At 33.1% G+C, this 18,039-nt stretch overlaps 1 protein-coding gene across 2 annotated transcripts in view; it reads right to left on the reverse strand.

The window, feature by feature from the left end:
• Positions 1-214: 214 nt before the first annotated feature.
• The window catches only part of LOC107747872 (carnitine O-palmitoyltransferase 1, liver isoform-like), an 18,972-nt gene continuing 1,147 nt past the window's right edge, over positions 215-18,039 (reverse strand). For both annotated transcript variants that reach the window (XM_016562492.1, XM_016562491.1), the window contains exons 3-20: positions 16,854-16,996; positions 15,251-15,390; positions 13,405-13,576; positions 13,063-13,164; positions 12,829-12,966; positions 11,689-11,766; positions 11,492-11,599; positions 10,721-10,808; positions 9,443-9,638; positions 8,137-8,325; positions 7,868-7,973; positions 6,838-6,954; positions 6,560-6,724; positions 3,769-3,897; positions 3,182-3,337; positions 2,767-2,880; positions 2,595-2,687; positions 215-1,645 (exon numbers count right to left, since the gene is read on the reverse strand). In XM_016562492.1, coding sequence (XP_016417978.1) covers positions 1,517-1,645; positions 2,595-2,687; positions 2,767-2,880; positions 3,182-3,337; positions 3,769-3,897; positions 6,560-6,724; positions 6,838-6,954; positions 7,868-7,973; positions 8,137-8,325; positions 9,443-9,638; positions 10,721-10,808; positions 11,492-11,599; positions 11,689-11,766; positions 12,829-12,966; positions 13,063-13,164; positions 13,405-13,576; positions 15,251-15,390; positions 16,854-16,994 — 2,361 coding nt within the window. In that variant the 5' untranslated portion in view covers positions 16,995-16,996 and the 3' untranslated portion in view covers positions 215-1,516. The remainder of the gene's footprint in view (positions 1,646-2,594; positions 2,688-2,766; positions 2,881-3,181; positions 3,338-3,768; positions 3,898-6,559; positions 6,725-6,837; positions 6,955-7,867; positions 7,974-8,136; positions 8,326-9,442; positions 9,639-10,720; positions 10,809-11,491; positions 11,600-11,688; positions 11,767-12,828; positions 12,967-13,062; positions 13,165-13,404; positions 13,577-15,250; positions 15,391-16,853; positions 16,997-18,039) is intronic.

Consider the following 18,039-nt stretch of genomic DNA (forward strand, 5'->3'; position numbering starts at 1 on the left):
ATATCTCTCCTGATTCTGATGGAATTCATTTTTTAACTGGAGAAATTATGGACTCATATTTTAGCCGGAAGCAACTGTTTGAAGATAAAAACATGATCAGTTTGTTCATTACAAACACACAACTTTTGCAGTCTTGTTGAATACTCCAGGATTATTGAGCTGTTTGGACTCTCATTCTGACGGCACCCATTCACTGCAGTGGGAACCAAGCAAGTAATGCAATGCTAAATTTCTCAGAATCCGATGAAGAAACAAACTCATCTACATCTTGGATGGCCTGTAAATTCTCCGAAAATCTTCATTTTTGACTGAAGTTTTCCTTTAAATCACATTCTTAAGTTTCCTACTTTTTTGAAAATAGAAGATTGGTATAAATGGTTTGTAATTATTATTAAATACATAATAATCATGACCACATTTAGCTTTGAAAGCATCCTAATGGAATTTAATCAGTTCAATTGAAGGTTAACCATATTATTTAATTAGAAGTACACCATTTAGAATTAAAATCATATCAGATTTCGTACTGTACACTTAGCTTTGTTAAGGAGACGTCTCTATGGGTACAAGTAAACAGAAACTATGTGCAAATAACTGGCCTTGATTTATTTTTGAAGTTAAATCGTGCATTCGAAACACCTGAGATATTAACAGAAATGTGTTGTGGCGTAATTCTTTTGACCTATTAGACATATTCAACCTTGTTAAATAAATTGTGAATAGTTCTTTTATCTCAACTTGACCTTGTGTAAAAAAGAAAGTACATAAAAAAACAGTTAAAATTAATAGACTTAATAGTGAGATCAACACATCAATATATCTGGACAATCACATTAAAACTGCAGTCACATGTAATATTCTGAGTCATTAGTCACTGAAATCTTAAATATACTTCTGCTCTGGGATTCAAGTAAAATGACACAAGTCAAGTTATTCTTACACCTCAAAATATCCAGTTCAGATCGGGAGTTTCTATTTGGATGTGATTTATGGTACTGTAAGAGCAGTGAAGTGGCTTCATCAGAAGGTACAGAGGTGATGCATAACTGAGATCATCGGTCAAGCTTACTTTTAATGAACCTAGCCAGATTTGAGGATCACTGCACTAACTGGTCAGATCATTAACCATTAGACTCCCATCACCCTGGTGGTGATGCACGCTAATCAGTTTGATTCTTCATTATATTTAAAAATGAGGACCAAATTAAATCTAAATGGACTGGTCCTTCTGGAAAACACGAAAGGCTTTCCGCTATCAAACTATCTCTTGCTTTTAATGCTCTTTTATACATTTTATTAAACTAATACTTTTTTAGACGAAGCAGCTTCCACCATTTTTACATCATGTTGTTCATGGCTTCATGGCATCGATTTGTACAACAATCAAGGAATGTATGGATGCATGTTTGTATGTAATGACAAACATGCATTCAAACGAACACACACGCAAACACGCTATTTCCTAGTTCTATGCAACCTCATGTCTTCTGACCGTCATGGGCGATCTGTTCTACCTCTACAGGTCTTTTTTGCTTTTCTTCGAGTGGTTCTGCTCAGCTTTGGACGGGTCTGGTTTCTCTGGTGACAACAGCTCCAGAAGATCCTCCAAAGCCTTCTTGATATCAGCTCCAAACTTGTGAGAATCCTGCAATTCAGAAAGAATATTAGAAACAAATTAGCATAATTTTCATTAAACACTGCCATAACAAGGTGTAGCATCATAAAGAAATCCATAAATGTTATATTTGCTATTAAGGGATATTTCATTATTCATTGTTTTTTATTTTATTTCTTTATTCATACATATTTTTTGAACAATGCCGGTAACCAAGCAGCTGCTGGTAGCCATTGACTTTAAACGTATGGAACAAAATACTATGAAAGTCAATGGCTACCCGCAACTGGATTTTTTTTTTTTTTCAATTAAACAGAAGAACATCTTTGGAACAACTTGAGGGTGAGTAAATGATGACAGGATTTACATTTTAGTTTTTGTCCTAACCAGTGTTATTTTTGCATTATTTATATACTATTATAGTTTGTATTTACATTTTGAATAATCTTTTATTTTTAGCTTTTTAGCTTTTAATTTAATTTTTAGTATTTTTATATATTACCATTTATTTTAAATTCAGTTTTAATTTTAAGTTTGTAATTTGTACAGTTCATTGTAATATTTAAATACACCATGCAATTAGTCTTTTTCTTAGCTTCTATCAGTGTTCAGTTTATTATATTTATATAATATTATAATATTTATTCATATTTTATGAGCTTTTATTTTTATTTTTTCAGTTTAAGATTTAGTCATTTTGTTACATGTAACAATTTTTGTACTTCACCTTTATTCTATATCAGTAATCTGCCAAGGCAATAGTTCTAATTTTCATTTAAGCTTTTTAAGTTTATCATAAAGTATTTATATTTTATTTTTCACCTTTATTTCAACTACCACAAAATTTTTTTTTAATGGTTTTAATTTTAGTTTAGATCCTAACCAACTTCAATAAAGACATTTTGTCAATAAGTTTACTAGTCTCTATTTTTCCCTTTTCTGTAGTTTCAGGAAACTGGTAATGAAAAAAAGTACTAACAGTCTGAGGACAAGAGTGTTTGCAGGAAATGTGCAGGTTGATCATGTTTTCTCCGACGATGATGTAAGACACGCCGTAACCATCATCTGCAACCTGTCAAGAGCACACAAATGAAAATAAATGAAATGCACACAAAAGAAAAAATTTGTGAATTTGCATGAATATTTCTGACCGGGCCAAATCCTCCACCGCAGGTGGTGTACTCTGGGTGGTTAACGAAATCAAACAGCTCCACCTGCTGAAGAGGAGTCTGACTGGTGGACAGACGCCACGTTTCTGAAAGCACCTGAAGAAAACACACACACACAAATTTAATATTACAAAATATTTTTTTCTTATTTGCATAAATATGTTATTATTTAGGTATTATTTCAGTAGCAAGAATGAGATTTTTTTTTTGTATAATGGTAATGAGAACTGTCATGAATGCAGAAAAAAAAAGTTCTACATGTGGGAAAATATGAGGAAATTTTCTTTGCGCAATTGTTTCTTTCACTTATGACACACATGCAAGGGCATTTGCAAGGAAGCAAAAATCACTTAAACTTCCTTGTTCGGCAGATACATAGTAACTGTGTGTTGCACACCTCTTTGAGGAAAGGCGACTCCTCTCCCAGGTATTTGGACACAAGGTAGAGGCAGAAGAGGTGTCTGTCTATTCCTCCTCCTGTCATTGCCATCCTGTACAGTTGCTGGTGTTTCTCAGATGCCGTGCGAAAGAGACGCCGACACACTTCCTTACTCTACAGACACAGAGAGAGAGATGTTTAAATATGCACTCGTGTTTGAATTTGTACTTGATTTGTGAATTAATTGTTCATAAACGATTCACAATGTAGCAATACAGTGTGAAATAATGTAATCAAACGCACAATAAAACTACTTTAATTATTGCATTAAATTGGGAAAATTACAGTAATTACAGCATTTGAATGCATTTTTTATGGCTATCATCACAACCTGCGTCACTCAAGGCAATTAAATTTAACAGCATTTAACAAATGTTTATGTCACTACAAAATCAGAGCATGTAGTTGTCCTTAAGTAAGTGGCCAAGTATGGTTACCCATACTGGGAATTAGTGCTCTGCATTTATCCCATCCTAAGTGCACACACACAGCAGTGAACACACACACACCCTATCAATATGTTGATATATTAGTGGATTGGTTACCTCTCCCCCCTCCAGAGCTCTGATGAAAGCGCAGCTCTCGCTGGTGCAGGAACGCACCGTCTCGGTCCGGCCCTCGCGGAATAAACGGGTCATAGACGCTTCGTAGGTCAGAGAGAACGTGCCTCGATTCTGGATGTGGGGAAGGAACAACAACGAAAATAATATTATTGTTTTATCAATTATTCAGTCAAGTTTATATTTGAATACAATATAACTAGATTTTAAAAAATTGTGGTTACTAGGGCCTTTTGTGTAGCTACAAGGGCATTGCTAAGGTGTCCTGGGTGGTTGCTAAGGGTTTGGATAATTGTTAGTGTGTTGCTAAGCAATTGATAGCATATTTCATGTAGTTAACTTGTCTTAGCATGTTGCTGGCATGTTTGAACATTGCTAGCATGTTTTAGAACACTGCTTAAATGTTTTAACATACTAATAGCATGTTTTAACATGTTACTAACAAATTTTAAAATAAAATATTTTAACGTGTTAATATGTTTTAACATTGTTAACAAATTGGCAACATGTTTACCATGCTTCTAACATGTTTAGCATGTTTCAACATTTATTTTACACAATTTTTTACAAGTTTAATAAGCTTCTAACTAGGGATGCACCGAATGTTCGGCAACCGAAATTATTCAGCCGAAAATAGCGAAATAAGCGAATAAGCGAAAAGACCAAATAAATTGTAGCGAACAATGACGTGATGCGATCAAATAGCAACCAGTGTAGAGTGAGAGGCCTGCACTCTTTATAATGCAGCAAACATTTAATCTCATTCCATCCTGATGATCCGACGATAGCTGCTCGCATCTCAGCATGTCTAACAGACATTTCTTGTTGGATGACGGACCATCACCTTCAACTCAACCTGGCTAAGACAGAACTGCTTGTGGTTTCAACAAACCAATCACTTTATCAAAATTTCACCATCCAGTTAGGCTCATCAACCATAACTCCTTCAAAAACAAATACCTTGCTATGTGTACTGCGTTAGGCTAACAGAGACTTGTCATTTGCACTTATATATTGTTGCCCTTTTGTTAGTTTTGACTACTTTTATTGTCCTCATTTGTAAGTCGCTTTGGATAAAAGCGTCTGCTAAATGACTAAATGTAAATCGAGAATAAAAGTTACGCCTTCTTTTTTTGCGTGAACATTTGGGCGGCGTTATGCAAATCTTCCCACATAGTGAGGTAGAAATGTGTGGGCGTGTTAGAACGAGCCGTTTTAGGTTGGTGTGGCTGACTCTGAACTTTTATAAAGAATATCTCTTTGGATTTGAGACTTTAGTCTTTGCAACTTTACAGATTTTCTTTATGCACCAAGAGCTTGTAACACTCCAAAGAGAAAGGAAAAATTGAAATCGCATCATATGACCCCTTTAAACAATTAGTAAATAAACTGCAGAACGTTATGTTTTCTAATACATGCACGAATTGCATGCATTCAAACGATTCAAACAGCGCTGCACGAGCTCGTTAGCCAGGGTTCAAAGTCCAAAGCGCGAGGAAAATCTGCACTGAAACAGTGTTACTAGTCAGTTGCTACGTAACATTTTTATGATTTTTTACAAGGCATGTGACAGTGTGATACGTGACAAACATCTTCCCAAATTCGTAATGAGAATCATTTATAAATCTGCTGTTGTCAACAAAAAGAAGCACTGAGGTCTTCCTGCAGGTTTCCGCCAAAAAAGCTGAGAAAAAGCAAGAACTCCATCAAGGTTCATAAATGTTAATGGTAATTTTACTGTTGTTCGGTAAAATAAAATAAAAAAGTAAGAATATACATTTATTATAATATTCACACATAGTGTTCAAATTGGGATCTGTAATATTTTCTTATGTTTTAAAAGTCTCTTCTGCTCAGCAAGGCTGCATTTATTCGTACAGTAAAAATACATGCCTGATTCAAGAAGGGGTCTCAAATGGCCAAAAAATATTATTTTAATAACTTATTCACTTTAAGTTAAATTGTGCTTTGTTGGTATAATGTCTGCTAGAATGTAAAAAAAAATGTTCAGTGTTAAATAAATATTTTTAAATTGTTTTGTAATAGTTTTTTTTCTTTGAAAAGCAAGACAAAACAGTAAAAAAAAAGCACATTTTGGCTATTTATGCAATGGTGGAAAACATTTTTGAAAAATACATGAAAAAAAAAAACGCAAAAAAAAAAAAAAAGTGTTTGGTATTCGGCCCTCGGCCCAGTGTTTCATTTTGTTCGGTTTCGGCCAAGAATTTTCATTTCGGTGCATTCCTACTTCTAACATGTTTTAACCAAATGTTAGCATGTTGCTAACCTTGTAACATGCTTCTAACATGTTTAACATGTTTCTAGCATGTTTAAAATTTTTTACACTTTTTTTAGCAAGTTTAGTAAGCTTCTAACATGTTTTAACACATTGTTAGCAGGTTGCTATCATGTTGCTTCTAGCATGTTTCTAACATCTTTAATGTATCCAACACGTTTTAACACATTGTATGTTGTAACACACGTTTTAACATTATGTTTTAATATTTATTTTAATATATAATATAAATATCATATTGTAATAATTAATAAAAGTCGTATGTGTAAGTAATAGTCAAGATCACTACCTTAAACAATAAAAAAATTATCTAGGGTTAAAAAATTAAAACAAAACGTATTGTGCCACAGTGTTTGTGAAGCGTTAGTGGAACATATTCATAATTAATGTGATTCTCTACATTCTGTTAGTGTGAAGTTGAGGAGAACTGACTTCAGTACACTACATGTGGTTTTGTGTGTTACGTGGGTTCAATCTTACCCTATAATAAGCCAACTGTAGCGCAATCTGAATGTAGGCATCCGGGCTGATTTTACACTTTTTGATGGCGCCCTTGCCAAACTCTTGTATTGGCAACACATGAAAGTCGACGTCATCGGCTAGAGCCTGTGCCACAGTGAGAGAGCGTTCGATACGCTCCTGACACTAAATACACATACAGGAAGATGAATTATTCAGTGTCTCCATTATTTTATAATGTATACTCCACTGTATACTCATGTCTGTAAACATGAGAAGGTGTGACGGTGTGTTTGTACCTCTGCAGGTATGTCCCAGGTTAGTCTAGTAGGTGGAGGCAGGGAGGAGGCCACGTCTCCTTTACAGTGACCTTCTTCAGTATAACCCAGCTGGAAACTATCGGTAGTCATCACATACTTAGAGAGAAAGAGAGACCGCGGTATTAGAAAACATAATAACAACGACAACTAGATTGCATTTACTGAATAACAATGCAAGTCAGCAAAAGAATAATGAACAGTTTATACAAGCTTAAAGGGCTAGTCTAACCAAACAGATTGCAGTGTTAGTATTATTAACTAAAACTATTAAAATATTTAATGGAACTTAAGATTAAATAAAATAAAAATTAAATAACTTAAAAACATAAACAAATTTGAAATGTTGCCTTGGAAAATTACTGAAAGAAAGTAAATTACTAAAATTAAAAACCTAAAGAGAACGATTTTTAAAAAACTAATAAAAAAATGGACAGAAGCACATACATTTACTAAAACTAAAGAAAACTGAACATATAAAAATAAAAGCCAATTCAAAATATTTAATATAATTTTTTTAATTAAAAAATGGGTTGATAATGCATTTTAGTTCCCTTTATTTTTTACATTTAATTACCTTTACCATCCTCTAAAACTCTTGTAAAACTTAAAAAATCATGAATACGTTTATAATGTCGTTAAATGTAGTCTTTAGCAAAATTCTAAATTAATATCAATTTTTATACTGTACATTATAATGTTGTGATGCCTAATTTCACTTACAGGATGTAAAATGATCAATTTAGATTTTACTTTTTTTTTAAAATACAAAATAGAACAGAATTTTAATATCAGCCATAACAATAACAAAATAACCATCCGATTAGTGTTGTCATTGTATCCCTATTATGTAAGAATGATTTAATTCAAACCAGATTATGACATCTTACGCTTAAGACAAGAAAGAGTCCTTTGAACGACAAGCATCATTATTTAGCTTATCTGATATTATACTCATTCATTTCTGTATTGTCTAAACAATACTCTCTTTTTCTCTCATTCTGTCCCTCACCTCCCACACGTGAGCCATTATAGGTCCGTCTGCCCAGGAGTGTTCAGCATTGAGGCCGTTCTTCCCATTCTTATACACCACCACAGTGAACGACTTATCAAACCACCTGGAACACAAACACAGTGCAAAACACTGCCATAGCAAAGACAAAGGCTACCATGTCTGGCTGTGTAAGAGACTATTTATTCTATTAACAATTAAGCTAAGACAACATTTAGCATATTTAAAAACGTAACTGATGGACAAATTTGGATTGAAAAGCATCTCACCTGTCGTAGCATTTGCCGTGCAGAAGGGACTTGGCATAGCGATCCAAATTGCCAGCAGGATCATCTCCCCTCATGCCTTGCTCATCGTCGTCCAGGGCAACGAAGAACGCGGCTTTCTCAATGCAGTCCAGAGATCTCTTATTCACTCCTGAGCTGAAGAACTCTTTTCTGGCCTGAGCCCAAGGGATTCTGGGAAATGAAGTTCAAAACATCTGAGCATTCGTAGCAAGAATTTGAAAAAGTAATCTAGGGAGGGTTTACATAATATACAGATTTATATCAAGAAAGATTCTTAATATAAATGCATGTGAAATACTGAAACTTTAAAGTTTAAATTGATGTACTAAAATAGTTAAAACAAAAATGAATAAACAATAAACAATTTAAAAACCCAATAACTAATAAAAAGACAAAAACACAACTAAATGACTAAAACTTACTAAAATTAAAATGAAAACTGAAAATACAAAATAAAATCTAATCTACAAGAAAAACAGTCTCTCAATGATACTAAAATACATCACATTTTTGTTTAATATATTAACATATTTTATACATACTGTATATACATACACACACACATAATAATTAAAACCTGTACTATTAATAAATATTAATAATCAAAACCTGTGAATATTAATACTAGGGTTACGGGTTTGTTTAAAACAGTAACAACAAATATGAGCAATAATAACAGAGATGCTGCTTTGGAAAACACAACTGATAAATAAATAAACCAAATTTAAACTCCTTTAAAATTGTCTTGTTGTTTATTTACATTCAATGTATCTTGGCCTACTTCCACAAAAGCTTTATTTAACATTTCTTTACATATAGAACACATGCATGTTTGTTTTGTGTCAAATGAACCCTTTAAAGTGTGTCAGCAGACATTGAGCATGTTTACATGCACACCAGTAAGCTGATAACTCACAAATATCAGCTTATTAAAATAGCCAGTTTTCCACGTTTACATGCACATCAGAAACCTGACAACGCAAGTAAGCTGCGTTTACATGACCAAGTGCGTTTTTGGCTTATTAAGCATAATCGGTATTGTTTATTTACATTCAATGTATCTTGGCCTACTTCCACAAAAGCTTTATTTAACATTTCTTTACATATAGAACACATGCATGTTTGTTTTGTGCCAAATGAACCCTTTAAAGTGTGTCAGCAGACATTGAGCACGTTTACATGCACATCAGAAACCTGACAACGCAAGTAAGCTGCGTTTACATGACCAAGTGCGTTTTTGGCTTATTAAGCATAATCGGCTTAAGAACGTGCATGTAAACGCGCTTACCTGTCTCCTGCCGTCAGGGCCGCGAGTTTGGCCTCTCCGGGCACTGGGGGTGACGGGTCGTCCATTATACGCTGAATCTGTTGCTCGATCTCTCTGGGAGACAGCATGCGGCCGGCGTGGTACAGCCACAGGCGGAAATAACGGCCACGGTGGAACACCGCCACATACTCGCTGTCCTGCCAGTGGATCAGGGAATCTAAATACACACAGAAAACTAGTAAATGCACGCCAATTCTCACCGTTCGCACTCATGCTTTGTGTATTATGTGCTTTTCAAGCATCAGCAAATGATGCCAACAATTAATTAGAAGATTCTCAGAGAGGAGGACACATCTGAGTGGGTTTGTGTATCTGGGTCAGTCTGTGTGTGCGGTACAAACCAGGTCTGTCCAGGGTGTGTGTGTGTTTGTCTGTGTAAGTTTATACAGTAAGACGTGTTTGTACTTGTGACACTTCCAGGAAAAGACTAAAGTCAAATATCTTTTCATCCTAGAAAGTATGAGGAAATGGGGTAGAGGAAGACTGAAAAATGAACATTTTGAAGAAACTGTCAGTTTAAAGAGATTATTAAAGGGAAGAACAAATAAACGGTATATATATATTCATACACACATATACACACACACACAAATATATAGGAGAATACATATAAGATGTATTTTTTCTATACATTTGTTTGTTTATATACACTAGTCAACATTTGAAGTGGATCAAAACCTTTCATCAAAGTTGTCCTAAAACCAATGCGTTCTTGTCTTAGGAAAACTTTGATGAACTTTTTTGATCCACTTCAAATCAATCTATCTATCTATCCATCTGTCATTCATCAAGTATGCATTCAATTGATCAGTGAGAGGAAAGACAGTCATAATGTTATAAAAGAATTCTATTTGAAATAAATGCTGTTCTTTTAAACTTTCTATTCATCAAAGAATCCTGAAAAAATGTATCACTGTCTCCGCAGAAATATGAAGCAGCACAATTGTTTTTAACATTGATAGTAAGATATGTATCTTGAGCAGCAAATCAGCATATTAGAATGATTTCTGAAGGATCATGTGACACTGAAGACTGGAGAAATGATGCTGAAAATTCAGCTTTACATCACAGGAATAAATTACATTTTAACATATTCAAATAAACAACAGTTATTTAAAATTTTAATAATATTTCTCAATATTGCTATTTTTACAGTATTTTTAAACAAACAAATGCAGCCTGGGTAAACATAAGAGACTTCTTTCAAAACCATAAAAAAAAAAAAAATTCTTGCCTTACCCGTCTCTTCTCCTGGAATGCGTGTGGTGTTGAAGATCCTCTCACACTGAGCGGCACACAAAGGAACATTTAAAACTGGCACACGACTCTAAAAGACAGAGTTGCACTGTTAGTCAAGGTAACCAAAATGTAGTTCTAATAACTATTTTCCACCCTCAACTATTTTTTTCACCCGCAATTAAAGGGACAGTCCAACCAAAAATATTATTAAAAAACAATATTCATTCTTACTACAATTTTTTTGTTTGGACTACTCCTTTAAGAATGCTGTTATTACTACTGTAACTTTAAGATATGTAAATGACCTGTTATTAATATCTAAACTCCACGTGGCATAGTTTAAAAGCTTGATCATCAAAATGGGCCAAATTGCTAATATGATGATATATAAATGCATGTAATATGCTAAACTGCTTAATACTGTATGCAAATGGGACTCGAGTTTAGTTGTCTTGAAGAATCAAACTGAACTCATGAGGACGTTTTATGGTGTATAACATTACATATACAAAGCACACTATACTTTTAAAGTAGTAATGTTTTCCCGTTATGTTCTCTTTAATGCAAATATGCAAAACACCGACTCAATACACACAGCCCTGCGGGTCTTCCCTATTCACACACACAGTCTCCATCAACCATCCATAACCTAACAAAGTTCAATGCACAGCTAAAAACAGCTCTGCAATCAATCTCTGTCATCGCTCGGGGCGACGAGAGTTTCACCCCCCACCCCCAATAGCATCTGTCAGCGCTGTAATGTGGACTCACAGGTTTGATTTCCTCTCTGTTGAGTTTCCTGCGGTACAAAAGACAGGCATGCAGTGTGTTTCCTGCTCTCGCGGCTTGAATCGGTGTAGGCGTCACGTAGAGGAAGTCCTGAAGATGAAAGAGAAGGACTCAAGAGGCTTGAATATAAAAATATCACTTTAGAACTTCCTGCTTGTTTATGCATCTGTGAGCCGTACCATTCCATAGTAGTTGCTATTGACCATGAGTGGGCCACGCCCCCTCAGGTAGACATACTCCTCCCACCAATCACTGACCTGAAGATGCAGACACAAGAAAAAATGTAAAAAAAATAAATAAATAAAATGGTTAGGAAATCTTTTTACCATCCTACAGTTCAAACCCACTAGCAAAATATGATTTTCAGGTCAACATGAAATTAATATTGACCCTATTTGCCATCTTATTAAATTAATATGAAATATAATATTCATTTTAATATTAAATTACATTAAAATTAATATAAAATCATAATATTTATTTAAGTGTTACATGAAATATTAAATTCCTCGACTTATTAGCACACTATTTATTCTTTTTTTTTGTTATGTAATACCCATTTAAACTTAATATTGAATAAATATTTAATTCCTTGTCTCGGTTTATTAGGGCACGATTTATTCTAAATATAATATAAATGTAATTCCATTCCATCCTCTCCTCATATCACCTTTAATTTGGTATGTAACGCCTATATTAAACGTAATATTTGATCAATTTTAGATATTAGATTCCTTGTTTCTGCTAATTAACATATTTATTCTAAATTAAATATAAATGTTTGTTTTTGCAATCTTTCATCAAAACGTAATTAAAACGCAACTGTTCTGTGAAGGACTTGGATTTTCAACTGATGTCACAAATCCTTTCCAGAACCTTTCATTTCGTATGTAATGCCCATATTAAAATTAATATTTAATAATGGTAATGGTATGTAATGCTCATATTATACCTAATATGTAATAAATAATAAAAATTACATTCCTCATCTCTGCTTATTAGCACACAATGTATTCTAAATAAAATAAAAATGTTTGTTTTCATAACCTTTCATCAAAATAAAATTAAAAAAAATTCACAGATCCTTCTTACTTTTAACCTCTCTCCTCAATCCCCTTTATTTTGGTAGCAATGCCCACTTTTTTTTAACGATCCAATCAGTTCCTGTTGGATAAAATCCAATTCCTTCCAATATTTTCTTTATGTATCAGAGCCAAACTGAATGTTTAATGTCAAATTAGGGAAGCATTTTTAAGGTTGCATTAGACGATTGACAGGTATTGTGTGAAGTATGTGTATGGTTTGCTGTTTGCTCTCACATAGTTGGATGCCCACATGGCTTTCAGTTTGAGGTACCACTGCAGGCGGTTTCCCAGACTGCTCTCAAACTCCTTGGCCAGAGTCGTCATCCTCTCGTATTCAGAATCACTCATCAATGGACGCGCAGACTCCAGGTACTATAAGTAGGAGAGAACGTTAATAAATAACATTTTTTCCCATATAGAGTGGTTTAGTGATATATTTTGGTGATGATGATGACATAATGATCTCACCCTCTTAACAGTGTCCTTCACTGCTGGAACAGGCAGGTTGGGCAAAGATCCTTGGTAACTGTACAATAGAGGCTGTCTGCCGGAGAAGATCCGGACCATGGCCTGAAAACAAGCATATTTGAAGGTAAAGTGTGTGATTTTGATGTTAAAATACTCTCCTATCCAGTTCAATATGCATTGACAATTATGCACATGTAAATTATTTGTAGGATGGTTCCCTCAAAGCCCGGCACAACAACACTGACTCCACCAAAGCTGCAAAAGTACAAACTTCACCCTTATTTACCGTTACAGGTTGGGTGATTGTAGGTTAGGTGTGTCTGGTAGTATGACTGTACTAACCGCCCAGATTTTGGTGGTGTTGGACACTTTCCCATGTTGTTCAAACATCCAGCCGTGATACGACAGTAACTGCTTCAGGCAAAGCCTCATGGTGAAGATCAGCGAGAACCAGAGCAGAGTGCTGAACAACACGGCAGAAACCACCGTCCGACACTGAATGCTCAAAGAATCACTACAGACAAAGAGACACAATATTACACTGCTGTATGCAATACTGTAATTAATGTTTTATTAGTTGTTGGGACACTCTATGAAAACAGGTGCAGTCTGATAAGGTAATTTTTTAAGCACATTTTTGAAAGACTGTAAATATCCTATCAGACAAATTATGTATTTAAGTGTTGCATTATCACTTTCAGTGAGCTTTTAGATGATTAATTTTGTTTATTATGCAAAATCAGATCAGATATTTTAAGATCGTCCTCTACTGACAAACAAAGTGTCCTGTCCATAAGTTCTCTTCTTGAAAGTATGATATTATCAATATGACAGTTTTTTTTTTTAAAGAGTAAATCGTTATTTTAAAAAGGGAAAACATTATAGCTTTGACGCATAGACTGGAGACACAACTACAATTCTTTTTAAAATTAAAAAATAAATAAATAAATATGTACATTGCTATTCAAAAGCCTGGGATAGATTTTTTTTTACACATTTTTGAAATAAGTTTCTTATGTTCACCAAGGCTGCATTTATTTGATAAAAAAAAAATACAGTAAAAGCAGTAATATTCTAAAATATTATTACCATTTAAAATAACTTTTTTTATTGTAATATATTTTAAAATGTAATTTATTCCTGTGATGTAAAGCTGTATTTTCAGCATAATTACTCATTGCTATTCAAAAGCCTGGGATAGATTTTCTTTTACACATTTTTGAAATAAGTTTCTTATGTTCACCAAGGCTGCATTTATTTGATAAAAAAAAAAATACAGTAAAAGCAGTAATATTCTAAAATATTATTACCATTTAAAATAACTTTTTTTATTGTAATATATTTTAAAATGTAATTTATTCCTGTGATGTAAAGCTGTATTTTCAGCATAATTACTCCAGCCTTCAGTGTAACAAGATTCTTCAGAAATCATTCTAATACGCTGATTTACTGCTCAACAAACATTTATTATTATCAATGCTGAAAACAGTTGCTTTCTGATGACTAGAAAGTTCAAAAGGACATTTATTTTAAACAGAAATCTTTTGTAACATTATAAATGTCTTTATGGTCACTTTTCATCAATTTAATGAATCTTTGCTAAATTACTATTAATTTCTTTAACCAAAAAAAACAACAAAAAAAACATATTGCTCCAAACTTTTGAATGGATCAAAGAATAATGTCTTAATGCTAGCTGTCGTTTCCAAATATGTTTTAATCGGAAATGCTAATAGAGATGAAAAAAACTTTAAAACACAGGGCTCCTTGTAGCCACAAAAAAACAATTAAAATGACTGGATTATTGTTAATATATTTAGATTTTTTTTTTTATTAAATCACACAAAGTTAGCATCAGCTATTTATTATTAAAGTCATTGTTACACACATATGAGGGACACAAAATAACATCTGTTTTGTAGAATAGCTCTTCTGCTTTTGTCTGAAAGCAACTGAATCAAGGTGTGTGAAGGTACACACCCTCTTCGGGCATGTTCATAAGTTCATGGGTGGGAACCCCATACTTCTACAAAGTTTCAATGCGAGTTACATAAGAGGATGACAAATGTTTCCGTGTATCTTTGAGTCACTGAAGCGGTTCACACTGCAGATAATTCATTTGTTTTGCCAGTTCTGTCTTTAAAGAGCAAGGGATCAGATTTCCCTGTGGTAATGTGACCTCGATTACCTGACTGGCAGATGTTCCTGGATTTTAGCGATGAGGCCCATGGAAGGGTCTGAGCGTGTGTACATGGTGGCCAAGATCGCGATGACAACAAACAGCCATGAGGACGGGCTGGCAGGATACACACCAGTGATCACGTTGTTCTGTACAAGAGAAAGAATAAACAAACACAAGGGGAAAAAATGAGGAAAGATCGCCAGAATAAACAAAAGACACATTACGAAATCCAGCTGGGGAACATGTGACAATAAACATTCAAAATAAGGAAACAAAATATCAAAATGCGCTATTTGCTTTTGTAATAGAGACTATATTGCTCATTTTAGTGTTCATTTGTGTATTTTATTCTAAAAATAAATACATTTTATAATCAATTAGAAAATGCATGATTGACTTTTAACACACTATGCACAAAAATAAACAGAAAATGGACAGATTTAGCAGATGACGAAGATTTTATTGTGCATGTTATTGTTCATTTGTGCATTTTGTTGTAAAATAAATAAATGTTTGTTTTTAGAATAAAAAAAAAAAAAGCATTATCGACATTAAAAACTTATACATGCACAAAAAACAAAACAGGCAGATTTAGTAGTCGACAGATGATCAAAATGATCTATTTGCTTTTGTAATAAAGATTTTATTGTGCATGTTATTGTTCATTTGTGCATTTTACTATAGAAAAAAAAATGTTTGCTTTCATATTCAAATATAAAAATGTATTATCAAAGTTAAATTCACTACTATTAAATGTCCAAAAACTTACAAAAATAAACATAAAACAGGCAGATTAAAATCAAAATGAGCTATTTGCTTTTGTAAAGATTTTATTGTGCAGTTTATTGTTTGTTTGTGCATTTTACTCTAATATAAATAAAAGTTTGTTTTCATAATCAAAAATAAAAAAGCATTATCAAAGTTAAACACACTATTACAAAAACATTAAAATAAACATAAAACAGACAAATTTAGTGGATGACAAAATAAAATCAAAATGAGCTATTTGGTTTTATAATAAATAAATTATTGTGTATTTTATTGTTAATTTGTGCATTTCATCCTAAAATAAATAAATGTGTATTTTATAATCAAGTATACAGATGCATTAACATTAAATGCACTATTACATAAACAAAAATAAGTATAAAATGAATGGATTTAATAGGTGACGAAATAAAATCAAGATGACATTTGCTTTTGTAATAAAGATTTTATTGTGCATTTCATTGTTTGTTGTGAATTTTATACTAAAATAAATAAATGTGTTTATAATCAATCAGATGCATTATCAACATTAAATGCAGTATTAACTAAACAAAAATAAGTATAAAATTTACTGTTTAATAGACAAAATAAATCAAAATGAAAATTGCTTTTGTAATAAAGATTTTATTGTGCCTTTTATTGTTCATTTGTGCATTTTATTTTTAAATAAATACATGTTTGTTTTTATAATCAAATATAAAAATGAATTAAAATTTAAATAAACATTTTAAAATGACTATATATCATTTCATTACACCAAATACACAAAATAATGTTCTTTTTAGCAGCATCATATGACCCCTTTAAAGCTGTTAGCATGTATAATGTAAGTTTAGTTTACCTTCAGCCGTGTGACGCGTTTCTTCCAGGAGCGGAGGCCTGACAGATAGACCTGTCTCAGGGCCTGATGGGACAGCTGCAGGTCGATCCCATCTGGAGTGATAGTGAACTGAAACGCCACGGCCTGATGGGCTTCGGCCATTTCTAAAGAGAGTGTGAGACAAAGACAGAGGCTTTTAAAAACAGCAGCTCAAATTTCCCTGCAGCAAAGGTACAGTACTTTGTGCATGATTGCAGCCCTCGACGTCCATCGCTTTATCTCACTTACACTTATTTAAACACCATCCAGCATCCATTATGAATCTACAAGTTGAGTTATGATCCATTAAGGCAAGAGCAGTGAGTGCTGATACAGACGTTTCTGTGAAGGGCTCATTTTATGCCTATAAAACCCAATCAACAGCTATGAGAGAGTCTGTTTCCAGCCTGTGTAAATGAAGGGAAACTTCCTTCAAAACTCGCATTCCTTCTGCCTTTATCCAGCCTTGTCATGCTTTCATTGCTCATTCAGACAGACTAGACACTTAGAATTTATATATAAATAAAACATATAAATAAATAAAATCACTCCCACATCTACATCCAGACAAGATGTATCTATGGCAACAGTGTTGTTATGGCAACCAGGAGCAAAGAGTTCCCTCATGACTACCAGTCTGCTCAACCACAACACAGTTACAGTATTCATCAACATTCCTCTTCATATACACAGTGATGTGCACAGGTTTGGTAAAAGAAGCTTTACATTGTCAAAGAATTATTAAAATAATTTACATGCCTATGCATTTGCACAAGCATATAAACAATTCATATAAACAAATGACAAATAGCATTGATATTGTTGAATAAAACTAAAATAAACTAAATAGAAATATTAAAAACAAAAACTAATCAAAATTTTGTCTATATGAAAACTGAAAATATTATAAAACTTCTAAATATTAATAATATATAAATAATAATAAAAACAACACTAAACATAAGTATGTTGGGATAAAACAAGTCATATTTTACAATATTTGTATTTAATTAGTGTTACTTTTAATATCATGGATTTTTGAGTCATGAACATCAAAACATGTTTGTAGAGTTATACCATACGTGACATGCTTTTTCATTAAATAAGTTTCATTAAAAGTTTTTTAAATCAGATATTATTGTTAATATATATATATATATAGAGATAT

The sequence above is a fragment of the Sinocyclocheilus rhinocerous genome, unplaced genomic scaffold (genome assembly GCF_001515625.1).
Source record: "Sinocyclocheilus rhinocerous isolate Xijiao unplaced genomic scaffold, SAMN03320098_v1.1 scaffold799, whole genome shotgun sequence".
Lineage (NCBI taxonomy): Eukaryota > Metazoa > Chordata > Actinopteri > Cypriniformes > Cyprinidae > Sinocyclocheilus > Sinocyclocheilus rhinocerous.